This window comes from Anolis sagrei, chromosome 4, assembly GCF_037176765.1.
Source record: "Anolis sagrei isolate rAnoSag1 chromosome 4, rAnoSag1.mat, whole genome shotgun sequence".
Classification (NCBI taxonomy): domain Eukaryota; kingdom Metazoa; phylum Chordata; class Lepidosauria; order Squamata; family Dactyloidae; genus Anolis; species Anolis sagrei.
In genome coordinates, this window is record NC_090024.1 from 131,034,394 (window position 1) to 131,048,401 (window position 14,008).

Sequence of the window (14,008 nt, forward strand, 5' to 3'; positions counted from 1 at the left end):
ACAACCTATGTGAAAAGGGTCTAGGTCTTAGGCCCCGTCTAAACTGCCATATAATACAGATTATCAAAGTGGATTGTCCACATTATATGCTTTGAACTGGATTGTATGAGTCTACACTGCCATATAATCCAGTTCAAAGCAGATAATATGGATTGTATATGGAAGTGTATAAGGGGCCTTAGTAGACCACAAGCTGAGCAGGCATCAACACTGTGAATTAGCAACTAAAAAAAGCAATGTGATTCTAGGCTGCATCAACAGGAGTCTAGTGTCTAGATCAGTGGTTCTCAACCTGTGGGCCCCCAGGTGTTTTGGCCTACAACCCCCAGAAATCCCAGTCAGTTTACCAGCTGTTAGAGTTTTGGGGAGTTGAAAGCCAAAACATCTGGGGACCCACAGGTTGAGAACCACAGGTCTAGATCAAGGGAAGCAATAATACTGATATGGAATTTAGACCGCAATAAATTGAGAGGGAACAGCTTGGTAAACAATGTTCCAGATTTTAAAAAATCTCCCCAGTGAAGAAAGACATAGGACAGAGGCATTTATTTCATCTTAGCCAAGAATCAATGCTTGTGAGCCCTTGCTCCAAAATTACAAGCATAAGAGAGCACGTGCTCTTCACAACACTTTTTATACAACCATATAAAACCATTGTTCCAGTTTTCACCACCCCTCTTTTGTTTTGTGTTGGCCAGAGAAAGAGACTGGGTAGGATCTATGTCAGGATTGGTCCAGAGAGGAGACGGCAGGGCCGCGCATTCCCAGGCTGGGCCCTTCATAGATGGAGAGTCCACCACTTTCTGAGTTAGCCTAATTCCAATAGCTCTTACCATTAGGAAGTGTAGATGGGGGAATAAGGGAAACAACATTCAGTGCCATTCCTTCTGTTTCACCTAATTATTAGACATATTTGTTTCTTCTCTTTCCTCTTTGTTCATTTCATTTTCTTTTTCATTATCATTAAGGTTTGGCTTCACGTTTGATGAGGTTCTGAAGACAGATTGGATGGTCTACATGGACCAACTGGCCTCCTTCATTGGTGTAAAACCTAGTGTGCCAGCTCTGCTTCTCAAAGATCCAGAAATAGCCATAAAGATATTCTTTGGGCCATGCTCTGCCTACCAATACCGTTTAACTGGGCCAGGGAAATGGGAAGGGGCCAGAAATGCAATCCTGACCCAGTGGGAGCGAACCTTGAAGCCCACAAGAACCCGAGTTGTAGAAGACACTTCAAGTTTCTCTACATATGTGCTTAAAGTGCTTGCCCTCTTTGCTGTATTTGTTGGAATTTACTTCAGTTTCAATTAGTTCTGGTGTATCCACAGGGCAGTTAGCTGATATTAGAGTAAAAAACAATAGGGAAATGCAGTATATCTCATGAAATGGAATATGAATGGTGTTTAAACCACTTCTTTCAATGGGAAGCATCACATTCTGCTAATTCACTTATTTTAATGGGAAACTCATGATCAGTTAACAGAGGGCAAGCTGCTGATGACCTGCCCCTCTGATACTTATGGAGAAATTAAAGACAAGTGATTAAGAAATAATAATAATTCTATTTCTTACTTGCCTCCCCTTGTGGCTCGAGATGGGTTACAGCATAGTTAAAACACATAAACTTTGTAAAAATTCTATAACAACACATATTAAAATTTCTATAAAATATAATATTAAAACATATTTCTATAAAATATATAATAATATTCAAGGTACAGATTCTTACCTACAAAGCCCTAAACAGTTTGGGGCCCGCTGTCGGAACCTCTTTCCTCGTAAGCCCCAAAGCAAGTGTTAAACGCAGTTTTCCATTCATCCCCCTCCTTAATTCACACTAAATTATAAGCGCCGCGTAGATCTAACTTTGAAAATATAGGCGCTCCTTGCACTCTGGATAATAATTCTGGTATTAGAGGTAAGGGGTAATGATCTCTAACAGTGAACTTATTAAGTACTCTGTAGATCAATCCCGATGAGACAGAGGTCCTCCTGGTCGATCGTAAACCTGAATGGGGTATAGGGTGGCAACCTGTGCTGGACGGGGTTACACTCCCCCTGAAGCCACAGGTCCGCAGTCTGGGAGTCCTCTTGGATTCATCGCTTATGCTTGAGGCTCAGGCGTCGGCGGTGTCTGGGAGGGCTTTCGCACAACTGAGACTTGTGCGCCAACTGCGACCATACCTCGCGAAGGCTGATCTGGCCTGGGTGGTCCATGCCTTGGTCACCTCCAGATTGGACTACTGCAATGCGCTCTACGTGGGGCTGCCCTTGAAAACGGCTTGGAAGTTCCAACTGGTCCAACGAGCAGCGGCCAGGATGTTAACTGGGGCCCCTTACAGAGAGAGGTCAATCCTTCTGTTCAAGGAGCTCCACTGGCTGCCCTTTATTTTCCAAGCCCAATTTAAGGTGCAGGTGCTTACCTACAAAGCCCTGAACGGTTTGGGACCATCCTACCTGCGTGACCGCATCTCCATCTATGAACCCACGTGTTCACTTCGGTCATCTGGAGAGGTCCTGCTCGTGATCCCGCCTGCGTCACAAGCGCGTTTGGTGGGGACACGAGACAGGGCCTTTTCTGTGGTGGCCCCCTAACTCTGGAACACCCTCCCCAAAGATCTTAGACAGGCCCCTACCTTAGCAGTCTTTAGAAAGAACTTGAAGACCTGGCTGTTCCGATGTGCCTTCCCAGAATAGGAAATCTCCAATAACAAGTCCCAGAAGCACTTTATTAAAACTAAGACTGCCGCGCGCTGCACACTGCACTTGCCCTATAAGCCTTATATCCCACCTGTCACCTTCAGCACTTTTAATCCTGTACCCATTACTCTGGCCAGGCCCAGTTTCATTGTGTCTTAGTGTATTGTTTATTGCTTATTGTTATATTGCTTTAATTGTTTTTAATTTGCCTTGGGTTTTGTATTGTTATGTTGTGTGTTGAGGCCTTGGCCTTTGTAAGCCCCATCGAGTCCTTCGGGAGATGTTACTGGGGTACAAATAAATTTTTAATAATAATAATAATAATAATAATAATAATAATCGCAAACTAACCTAAGATCCCATTTTCTTAGACACAAAAAATACTGGCGCAGCTGTAGGTGAACTTGAAGGTCTTATAAAACCTTTCTCCAGGTTTTCATCTAAAAATTCTCTTAGCGCTGGTCTTTCAGGAACTGATAATGCATACAAGCGCCTTCCTCCAGCTTGATTGCACAGCCATAAGGCCTATGAGGAGGCAATTTATCAGCCTCTTTTTTTACAGAACACGTCTCTAAAATCAAAATAACAAAATGGTACTCCAACCAAGTCTGGATCCTGACTAGAAACAGTTAAACATTGATGCTTCTCTAATTTAATGGTCTTATTTCCCCAGTCAATAGATGGATTAACCTTGGATAGCCAACTCATTCCTAGAATTACGATATATCTAGGAAGCATGGTTACATCCCAAGTGAAATCTTCCACAATTCCCTGTAATTCCCATGCCACCCCCAAGGTTTCATGAGTTATGGAACCTGTATCCACAAGTTTACCATCTGCTCCCTCCCACCCAAACTACATTCTTCTTTTTAACCACTGGTATATCATGGTCTTTAACAAATTTTTCATCAATGTACGACCCCGTAGCTCCCGAGTCTACCGGTGCCCATGTAGTTATCTTTCCACCATTCCCCAACAAAAGATTAATCTGTACAAAAACATGCTCCTTATTTCTGGGCCATTGAACCATTGGTCCTAGTGCACTGGACCCAGGGTGTACTAGGGCTGACCTTTTCCCTGCACCTTGGATGACTTGATGGTACAATTTCTAGCAAAATGCCCCCCACCACCATAATATAAGCACAAATTAAGTTGTCGTCTCTGCTCCTTCTCTGCTTCTGATAACTTCCGGTAAACGCCCAGCTGCATGGGCTCCTCCTCCCCTTTACTTCTACTTGCGGAGCTGGCAAGGGAAGGTAGAATCAAGCCTCTGCTGAGACGTCCTTTTCTCCGGAACTCCAAACACGCATCAATGCGCAGCACCTTTTTCACCAGGTCATCCCAAGAGTCAGGTGTCTCCAAATGAGCCAATTCGTCCTGAAGTTGATCCAACAAGCCAGCTGTAAACAGGAGCATAAACGGTTTTTCTCCCCAGTCAAGCTGATGTTTGAGGAGATTGAACTTAGTTAGATACTCCAACACAGTGCTCTTTCCTTGATGTTGGCGATGTAAGGCCCAACCTGCATTCTCCTCTCTCAGCGAATCCCCAAAGGCATTAGTTAGTGCCTCCTTAAATGCATTCAAATTGTTTCTAATTGGACTGTTCCCTGTAACAAGTGACACAGCCCATTTAGTTGCAGCTCCAGTGAGTAAACTTAACATAAACGACACCTTGGCTATGTCATTAGGCAGCTCAGTTGCAGCAATTTGTCCAAAATAAAGTTCTACTTACGTAAAAAACACAGGTAACAAGTCTTTGGTCCCATCGAAACGCTCCGGCAACATGACACACCACTTGGGTTGCGTTGCAGGGGCTTGCCCTCCCTCCATTTGTGCCAACTGAGCCTGAAGATGAGCCACCTGAGTGGCCAGCCCTTACAAATTTGCCATTCCTGGCTGTTGCTGGTAGTAGGCAATCTGTTGGAACCCAGATGCCTTAAAGAGCCAGACACAGGAGTATATCCAAAACAATAGTTTATTAAAGCAAAGTAAACAGGACTCAGAGACACTTGCTTCAGTGCCTCTGGTCAGAACTTAAAGTTTGCAGCAATTTGCAGCTTGAAAAACAAACTTGGAAAATAATCCGGATTAAACTGGCAAATAATCCGGATTAAATAAGAGTTTCTCCAAAACACACCAAAATCACACAGTTCAAAGATAATAAGCAAACAAAAAGCTGTGAAAAGAAGTCGTAATCCAGAAGCAGTCCAAAGTCGAATAAATCCCAGTTAAAGGTTCCATAGTCCAAGGGGCAGTGTCGTTGTTAGAAACAGTCCGAAGTCAAGGAGAGGGGAAATCCGCAGTTACGAGAAGCCAATCTGGTCGATACACAAAGAAGGCAGCAACCTGCAGATCCAGGACCCAAGCGAAACAAGAGAAGCGGTAGCACCAAGACCCAAGGCATGAAACCAACACTTTGCCTACTGCAAAGTTCTATCACTCCAGTGCCTTCATTTATCTCATTTCACTCTCAGAGAAACCTTCAAAGGATTCTTTGTCTGTGGGTGACATAAATATCTCCCGGATTCTCTTCCTTTGCTGCTCCTCATCTAACACCTGGGCGCCTCGTTTCCCTCCTCTACCACTCCTACTATCAGTTGTAGTGTTGCCAGCAGACTCTACTACAACACTATATGATGTAAGTATGGGTAAAATGGATTCAAGCCATTGATTTGAAGGGTGGCCAAGGCCATCCTTTCTTTATAAATCTTTCTTGTTGCCCTGCAAGTCTTCATCAGCACCGGAAATGGCTCCTGGGTGATGAGCCAAGTGGATGACAATGGCTATCCCTGGGACACCGTCTTTCACACACGCTTCAGGAATATGATTCAGAATTCAGTCCCATGGTTCCTTTTGCAATGGATGATAGAAAAAAAGATGAACCAGTGGTTTGACCATGAAAACTATAGCCTAGTGTCTAAAAACAGGTATTTATTTGCCTCTAGTGAAGCTTTATGTATCTTGTGTTGGCTGGTAGGAACAATTACAAGACATAACAGGGTTAATCTAATGAATACTCTTAAAGTTCAACATTTAATCTTTATTCTGTCATCCAATATCAGTCGGTGCCCGTCCCTAATGCAGGAATGGGTTGAGAAGGGCAAGGCAGCATTGCTAGCTAGCCAAAAAAATAAAATAAAATAAAAAAGGAAGAAGGGTTGTAGGTGTTGTAGTAATATCAAGCACACTAAAGAAAAAGAGGATACCATAGAATCATAGAGTTGGAGGGGACTACAAGTACCATGTAGTCCAATCCTTTGGCCTGTAGGAAAAAACAACACAATACAAGCATTTCCCACAGACGGTCATCCAGGCTCCGCTTGAAAACGTCCGGAGAAAGGGACTCTGTCACACTCTGAAACAGCATATCCCACAGCTCTTACCATCAGGAAGTTCTTCCTAATGAATTTCTTTTCCTGCAATTTGAATCCATTGCTCCATGTCCTAGTCTCTGGAGTAGCAGAAAACAAGCCTGCCTCCTTCTCATTGTGACATCCTTTCAAGTATTTAAAAATGACTTTCATGTCCCCTTTTAGACTTCTTTTCTCTAAGCAAAACTTTCTCAGCTCCCTAAGCCATCCCTCACATCAGGCCCGTAGCCAGGATTTTGTTTCGGGGGGAACTGAGTTTGATTTTTTGGGGGGGGGGGGCAGTCTGAGTAAAAGAGGGTCTACCCTAGCAAACCTTTTGTATCGTTACCCCAATACCCCCATGCATATGGGATATATTGAGTATGGTGATCAGATCATAATATAAATAAACATAACAGTTTAAATAATGTACCAGTAAGGCCTTCTCGCAGACCACCCTGAGAATTGGGGAGGGGGGGGTGAAGCCCCTCAAGCCCCCCCCCCCCCCCCGGCTACATGCCTGACCACCAGTTTTCTTAACACTGTTGATACAGAAACTAAATAAAATAACTTTATCAAACATAATTACCATTTGTGTCTTTCTGCTATAAAACCTATAAAATGTTACTTCTCCAATAAAAAGTCACATTATCAGCTTAACACACACTGATATAGTCCAAACCCACATTTCTCACACCATCTTATATTTCTGCCAACAAAACCCACAGTGCAAGATTTGTGTGATTATTAAAAGCTTCTTGATCTCAATTTTTAAAAACAAAACCCAAAAATAACCCCGTCAAGAGATTTACTATATTCAGGAAAAGTACTCTCAAAGCTCTATCACATTTTATTAGCCCTGCAGTACACTGTGTGTCTTAAAATTTTAAGCTTGTTCTCAGAGTAAACATGATTATCTGTTTTACTAAATTGTAGTGATGGTGGCGTGCCTTCAAGTCATTTCCAGTTGATTGCAACACAGAAGTGAAGGTATCCAAGGCTTTTCTTGCAAGGGGTTTGTCATTGCCTTCCTCTGAAGCTGAGATAATATGTTTAGAGGCCACTGCATAGAGTTCTGTGAATAAGCAGGCATTCAAACCCTGATCTCTCAGAGTTATAGCCCAGCACTCAATCCACTACTCCATCCCAGCTCTCTTCATTACATTATTAATCTAGAGTAGCACTATGTACTGGCTTCACTCCCTCAGATAGAGTTGCAATTTTTATCTTTGTTTTCTCAATTTCTAAAGGTTTGGCACCAGCCGCAATCAATCAATCCAAACAGATTTCATTGAGTATCTGGATGAGCTTGCTGTTGAATTAGGATCAAAGCCAAAGGTATTCCCATTGTTACTGCGGGATCCCCAGCTGGCCATGAGAATCTTCTTTGGACCCTGTAGCCCATTCCAGTATCGACTGATGGGACCTGGGAAATGGGCCGGAGCCAGGGATGCCATATTCACCCAGAAGGAGCGGATCATCAAGCCTACCAAAACCCGAGTTGTGGGCAACTCTCCAAGCTATAACCAGTTTTTCCTCCTTAAAATCAGTGGTATCATTGTTGTCTTGGCTACTATATTCCTGATCTCCACCAACTAATGTAAGAATAATGGTTTGAAATCAGATTGCAAAAGTTATGCATGGCTCCTCCTATAATAATCAGTTTATATGTGGAATAATTTATTCCATGGTTGCAGTCAGACCTCTATTGTTATTAGCTTTTGCATATATATTCAGAAATGGAAAAGATTATTTTCATTCTCAAAAAATGTGCAATATAAAGGTGGTGTGCAAAGATACTCTGATATATGTCTGTATATGCAACATATCTATTTACTTATAATCCCCCCCTCCCCAAAAAAAGTTCAACTTCCAGACTCCTTCTCACCACTGTGGCTGGTGCTTCCATATACACTCGACCATGGGAGAGTCAGGCAGGGAGAGCAGATAAAAATATAATAACTATTTTTATACCCTGCCACCATCTCCCCAAGGAGATTCGGAGAGGCTTACAAGGGGCAAGCCCAACAATTACAGATAAAAACAAAGACACAGTTAAAAACACTCAATAAAAATAATAAACCATAGCACAGCCATAAACAGCCATAAACAACATAATCAATCAATAGACTGAGATAAAAGTCATAATTGAGCTCAGGCTCAATGAGTGCAAATAAATCCTAAAGGAGCCAAAGGAAAGTTTGAGATTGAGTGAACAGGGGCTAGAGACAACTGTTGGCAAAAGTGTTGAGAAAACCAATAAAAGGGCTGAAATAAAGTGCAAAACTTAAACTTAAAATAGAGACAGGATGGATTTATGGTGAACTGCCTAATCAAAGGCATAACTGAATATCCAGGTTTTCAATTCCTTCTGAAAGGAGGCCAGAGTGAATGCTTGTCTGATCTCTTAGGGAGGGGGTTCCAGAGCTGGGGGGCCACCACCGAGAAGGCCCTCTCCCTTGTCCCCACCAACCGCTTGGGATGGTGATGGAAGAGAGAGCAGAGCTTCTCCAGATGATCTCAGGGTTCGCACTGGTTTGTAAGGGAAGATGTGATCATGAAGATCGGCAGGAGGAGTGGGAGGAGAACAAGGCAGTGGTGAGCAAGCTCCCTGGGGTCCACAGCAGTGGTGGTAGTGGCCTATCTCATTGCCCCTAGGAAGGCTTCGAGAAATTTATTAATTTGTTTTACTTTCATGAAGGGTCATCTGCCTGATCCCCTGAAAATGTGGAGGACCAACTGTAGCTGAGACCAGAGAGCCCAAAGCAATTCTGTCCATAACTTCAAGGAATATTCACCTTCTTCTTTACCTTCCCTACCTGTTTTAGGTTACATGTCTTCACAGCCATATTGAAAAACTTCTAGGAAACTCACAGAGAAAAAGTAGGGCAGGTGATGAAAATTTCAAAAATGTTTTCCCAGAGAATATTTGTAGGCACTCTGGTATCTGTTTTGTAGGGTACTCATTTTACATTTTATTGCAAGAAGATATAATTAAGTCAGCACAGGTAAGACAGAATGGAGATACAGGCAGTTATGAACAAGATAGGTTCTTTAGGTTTGTTCTTAAGTTGAATTTTTTTGTAAGTTGGGACAGATACATATCTAAATGTAACTCCAGCCATATATATAGAGAGAGGGGGGAGTGGACAGAGAGAGTGAGAGCACTATCTTTAGATAGCATTGGAAAGGGTTAATAGCCCTGTGGCATTTATTTTGCTGTCTTGTCCCTATTCAGGATAGTAGAGCACCTCATTTGTGGTTGCAAGAAAATAGCCCAGACTAACTATACTGAATGTCACAACAGGCTAGCAGCAATGGTGTAGTGCAGGGGTCCTCAAACTACGGTTCGGGGGCCAGATGTGGCTCGCTGAGGGCATTTATCCAGCCTCCGGAGGAGGCCTCTCTCTCAGTGGAATCAGTCTTGGCTCTTTTAATGCAGAACTCCTTTCGTTCTTTCTGTCTCCCCCCTCACGCTCTCTCTCCCTCTCCCTCTTGGTTTCAGAATATGTGTGTTTAAGGCATTGAATAATTGCCATATGTAAGCTGCCTTGAGTCCCTTTTGGGGTAGAAAAAGGCGGGGTATAAACAGGGTAAATAAATGAAATAAATAAATATCATTTTTTTAATAACTTTGCTGACTTTCATATATTGGCGCATATATTGAATACCAAAAGATGTAAAAGCCAAATTATCCATGATGAAGACCTCCAGAGAAACCTACGCTTTTTACAAAATGCCCTGTGAGTGGGTGTATACTCCAGAAATCGAGATTTAAAAATGTGGTTGAATAGCTTATGCGACCTAAGCTATCTGCATGTTGCATATCTTCAACCATTTTTGTGTATTTTTTCCTTTTAATGGACTCTGCCTGAAGAACCTAGATAAGCAAAGTATTGGGTAAGGTATGCAGTGGCCAAGGTAAAGCATACGTAGTTGTGTTCCAGTTTGCTGAAAGGTATTTAAGACTTGTGTATACTCAATAAACATATCCCACAGACTCTCAGGTGGGGGGTCTAACCCCTTTGATCAAAGAATGGTGTGCATGTGGTTGGGCGTTTCTTTTCTGATCAGGTTTAGAGTTTCTTAAAGAGCTTCCCTCCTACTTGGGATGTGGAAGGCAGACATTTCAGAATTGCTTACACTTACTCTCCTTTAATATATGTATAAAAAGATCTGGTCAGCTCACGTAAAGGGTTGAATATTCTGAGGGTGTATTTTTCTTTTTCTGTGTTTCAAGACATCATGCCCAAAAAAGTAGCTATTGTCGGAGCAGGTATAAGTGGATTAGTTTCCCTCAAATGCTGCTTGGATGAAGGACTGGAGCCTACCTGCTTTGAGAGAAGTGATGACATCGGGGGAATTTGGCAATTCAAGGTAAGTTGGGGCATCTGATACAATATATTTCCTAACCTTTTTGTATTTTATGCTATATAATTAAATCTGTGTATTTTAGATGCTATAGATGTTGCCTTTGATAATGGTATGGAAACTTGCATTATTCAAAACTAATATGGACTATACACAGAGCCAATTCATGGAACTCCGGGCTTCTGCTACCTGCAGAACTCTCCGCTGCTGTGCCAAGTTTATTAATTTAATATTTTGACCTGGTTTTGGGGGGGGGGGGTCGACAACATAATCACTTTAAAAGACACTACTATAAACCATGATAAACTTAATTGTGCTATTGTATGTATAGGAAAATGTTGAAGAAGGAAGGCCCAGCATCTACAAATCATTGATCAGTAACTCCTGTAAAGAGATGTCAGTCTTTTCAGACTTCCCATACCCAGAAGATTTTCCAGTCTTTTTGCCCAATGCCAGGCTTCTGGAATACCTGGAGATGTATACAAAGCATTTTGATCTACGGAGACACATTCAGTTCAAAGTAAGCTTGATATATTTCTGTCTAGAGCAGTTTCTCTCAACCTTCCTAATGCCGCGACCCCTTAGTACATTTCTTTATGTTGTGGTGACCCCAACCATAAAATTATTTTTGTTGCTACTTCATAACTGTGAGTTTGCTACTGTTATGAATTGTAATGTAAATATCTGGTATTCAGGTTATGTATTCATTCACTGGACCAAATTTGACACAAAAACCCGATATGCCCAAATTTGAATACTGGAGGAGTGGAGAGAAGGATTGATTTTGTCATTTGGGAGTTGTGATTGCTGGGATTTATAGTTCATCTACAATCAAAGGGCATTCTAAACTCCACAAATGATGGAATCAAACCAAACATGGCACACAGGACTCCGATGATCAACAGAAAATACTGGAAGGGTTTGGTGGGCTTTGACCTTGAGTTTTGGAGTTGTAGTTCACCTACATCCAGAGAGTACTGTGGACTCAAGCAATGACAGATCTGGACCAAACTTCGCATGAATACTCGATATGCCCAAATGTGAACACTGGTAGAATTTGGGGGAAATGGACCTTGACATTTGGGAGTTGTAGTTGCTGGGATTTATAGTTCACCTGCAATCAAAGAGCATTCTGAACCCCACCAATGATAGAATTGGGCCACATCCCCATGCCTGGAAGGGGCTCACTGGTGCGAGTCCCCCTCCCGCCTCGCAAGCTCTCCCTCAGCCACCCATGCACACCATGTTGCCATGTGCTGAGCATTCCTGCTCCCCCCCCCCCCCCCCGCTCCGACCCCCAGGTTGAGAAATACTGGTATAGAGACCCTGTATTATTGCACTCCAGAGAGAGAAACAATTCCAGGAATACAACTGAGAATGGCTTGCCTACTCGGATGGTCATGCATATTTCTAGTTGGGAAAGATGTTAATGATTGAAGGAAACCATATTTCTTTATCCAGCTGAGCATACTCCTTTCCAGATTGTTAATCATGATTATTTTATGTAAATGTTTCAGACTAAAGTGATCAATATTAGGAAGTGTCCTGACTTCTCTGCCACTGGCCAATGGGATGTTATCACAGAGACAGAAGGGGAGCAGAAGTCAGCCATCTTTGATGCTGTGATGGTTTGCATTGGTTTCCTTACTTACCCTAGGATGCCACTCTCTTCTTTTCCTGGTAAAGTTCTTTTTTAATGTCTTTCTGTTTATTTGCAAAATTCACATTCTGTCAGTATCACTCCATTAAAACCAATCAAAATGTCACAATATAATGAACAAGGTTTCAAACTCTCCATAATTTGGAGGGGTGGTAGAAGTTGACTACATATTAAAGCCATAAAGATCCCTTCTACACCGTCCTAAGATCCCATGATCTGATACTGAAAGGGTTAACAGAACTTAGAAATGTTGAAATGCTGAAATGCAAATCTAAAGAGGGGTTTGTCCCTCTCCTCTGGCCTACGGAAGACTGAAGGCCAAGAGGAGATAAAGTATCTGAAAGACACAAGATGCTCTATTGTCAAGTATGCCCAGGGTGGGTTGACACCCAAAATGCTTATCTGAAACAATAATATGTATGTTTACGTAGTTCGTAGAAGGTTATCAGTTTAGAGGCACCGAAGTGGCAAAATATGAGAAAACATGTTTTTGAAAGGTTGATCCGATAAGAGAGGTGTGTGCTCATGACACAGCGAAAAGACATGTATATAAGGTGTCTGAAAGATCCAAGTGACACAGACAGCCTTCTTTGAAGACACTGGTCTGTCTTGGCTGTTTATCCCTGTGTGGCCACACTTGAATCAAGAGATTTTGCTTCACCTACGGAGACTGCTTGCTTTCTGACACCAGCCTTGGGGTGCTGAACAAAAGGGGTTCCCTTATATACCGGGTTGCTCTGAACTTGATGACCAAGACATCAGGAGGGTGCTCACTCTGCAACCAAACAACAACGGGATCAAGCCGTCCCAACGAAGGCCTCTTCTCCCTCTCCCAACACTTTAGACACATAAAGAATGCTCTACCCTACACTTGAACCTAACCCAATATGATGAACACAGTGTGTTACAACTTCTAAAGTGTTTGACTCAGAGGAATTTAATCAATGTGATGAAATAGAAAGTTCATTGTACAGTATCAGTTACTGTTTCTTAAGTAAAAGATCATTCCAGCAGGCTGACAAATTCATCGAAAGCATGCCAAAAAAACACACCTAGTTGAGTGACTTGACCATCTAGCAAATGTACACACTGAAAATTATTTAGCTAAGCAAGTTGATTTTACTGAAATTGTTGAAAAAACTGTGCCAATAAAGCTAAACATTTGAGATAATTTTTGATATTACTGTACATCCATATAATTATTGAAATAAATATAATGGTTACTTTTGTGTTATCATTTAAACTGACTTATTATATCCTAAACCCTTCCCTTAACCTTAGCAGTAGATTTGGGGGGGGGGGGGGTGCCAAAGATCCTGGCCCGAGGCTTCACTTCAGGATGTAGGCCTCATGATCCAAACAGACACTAGAAAATCACTAAAACTACAATTCACTTAGGAGTAGACCTCACTTCATTGACTGAAATTTCCAAGGAAAAAGTACTGTATAGAATTGGGCTACTGTTCTTTTAGATGCCATTTGGAAGCTCACTGTGCCATGTTCTTTCTTCCACACAGGTATAGAAAAATTCAATGGCATGTATCTTCATAGCCGGCACTATAAAAACGCAGAAGTATTCCGGGATAAAAGAGTACTTGTGATTGGCATGGGGAATTCAGGAGTTGATATTGCAGTGGCAGCAACACACACAGCAAAAAAGGTAACATTTCTCATTTTAAACACAAGATATGTGTTCACTAATTCTGAATTACTGGTGTATTGACTAATGTGAACAACCACGAGAAAACCAAATTGTCATGTTGATACAACTGAAATTAAAATGCGCCTAAGCCAGTTTAGAAAACACAGTGCTTCTACCAAATGTAATAAAAATTAAAGAATGGGAGAAATAAATTGCTTCTGCTGTGAGCTGCAATTAATATTTCAGGGAGTCAATTAATGCAACAAGAATCTTTGAAAAAATCCA

At 41.9% G+C, this 14,008-nt stretch overlaps 2 protein-coding genes across 6 annotated transcripts in view; both read left to right on the top strand.

Moving 5' to 3' along the window:
• The window catches only part of LOC137096950 (flavin-containing monooxygenase 1-like), a 26,089-nt gene extending 16,714 nt beyond the window's left edge, over positions 1-9,375 (top strand). Inside the window, exon 9 of one of the 3 annotated variants that reach the window (XM_067467678.1) lies at positions 969-1,679. In XM_067467678.1, coding sequence (XP_067323779.1) covers positions 969-1,311 — 343 coding nt within the window. In that variant the 3' untranslated portion in view covers positions 1,312-1,679. Of the gene's footprint in view, positions 1-968; positions 1,680-7,300 lie in introns of those variants that run through there. The other 2 variants (XM_067467679.1, XM_067467677.1) reach the window with 2 other exon arrangements.
• LOC137096948 (flavin-containing monooxygenase 1-like) overlaps positions 5,539-14,008 on the top strand; it is a 25,871-nt gene continuing 17,401 nt past the window's right edge. For 2 of the 3 annotated variants that reach the window (XM_067467673.1, XM_067467671.1), the window contains exons 1-5: positions 7,562-7,650; positions 10,291-10,427; positions 10,753-10,941; positions 11,939-12,101; positions 13,599-13,741. In XM_067467673.1, the coding sequence (XP_067323774.1) occupies positions 10,296-10,427; positions 10,753-10,941; positions 11,939-12,101; positions 13,599-13,741 (627 nt within the window). In that variant the 5' untranslated portion in view covers positions 7,562-7,650; positions 10,291-10,295. Of the gene's footprint in view, positions 5,628-7,561; positions 7,651-10,290; positions 10,428-10,752; positions 10,942-11,938; positions 12,102-13,598; positions 13,742-14,008 lie in introns of those variants that run through there. The other variant, XM_067467672.1, reaches the window with a different exon arrangement.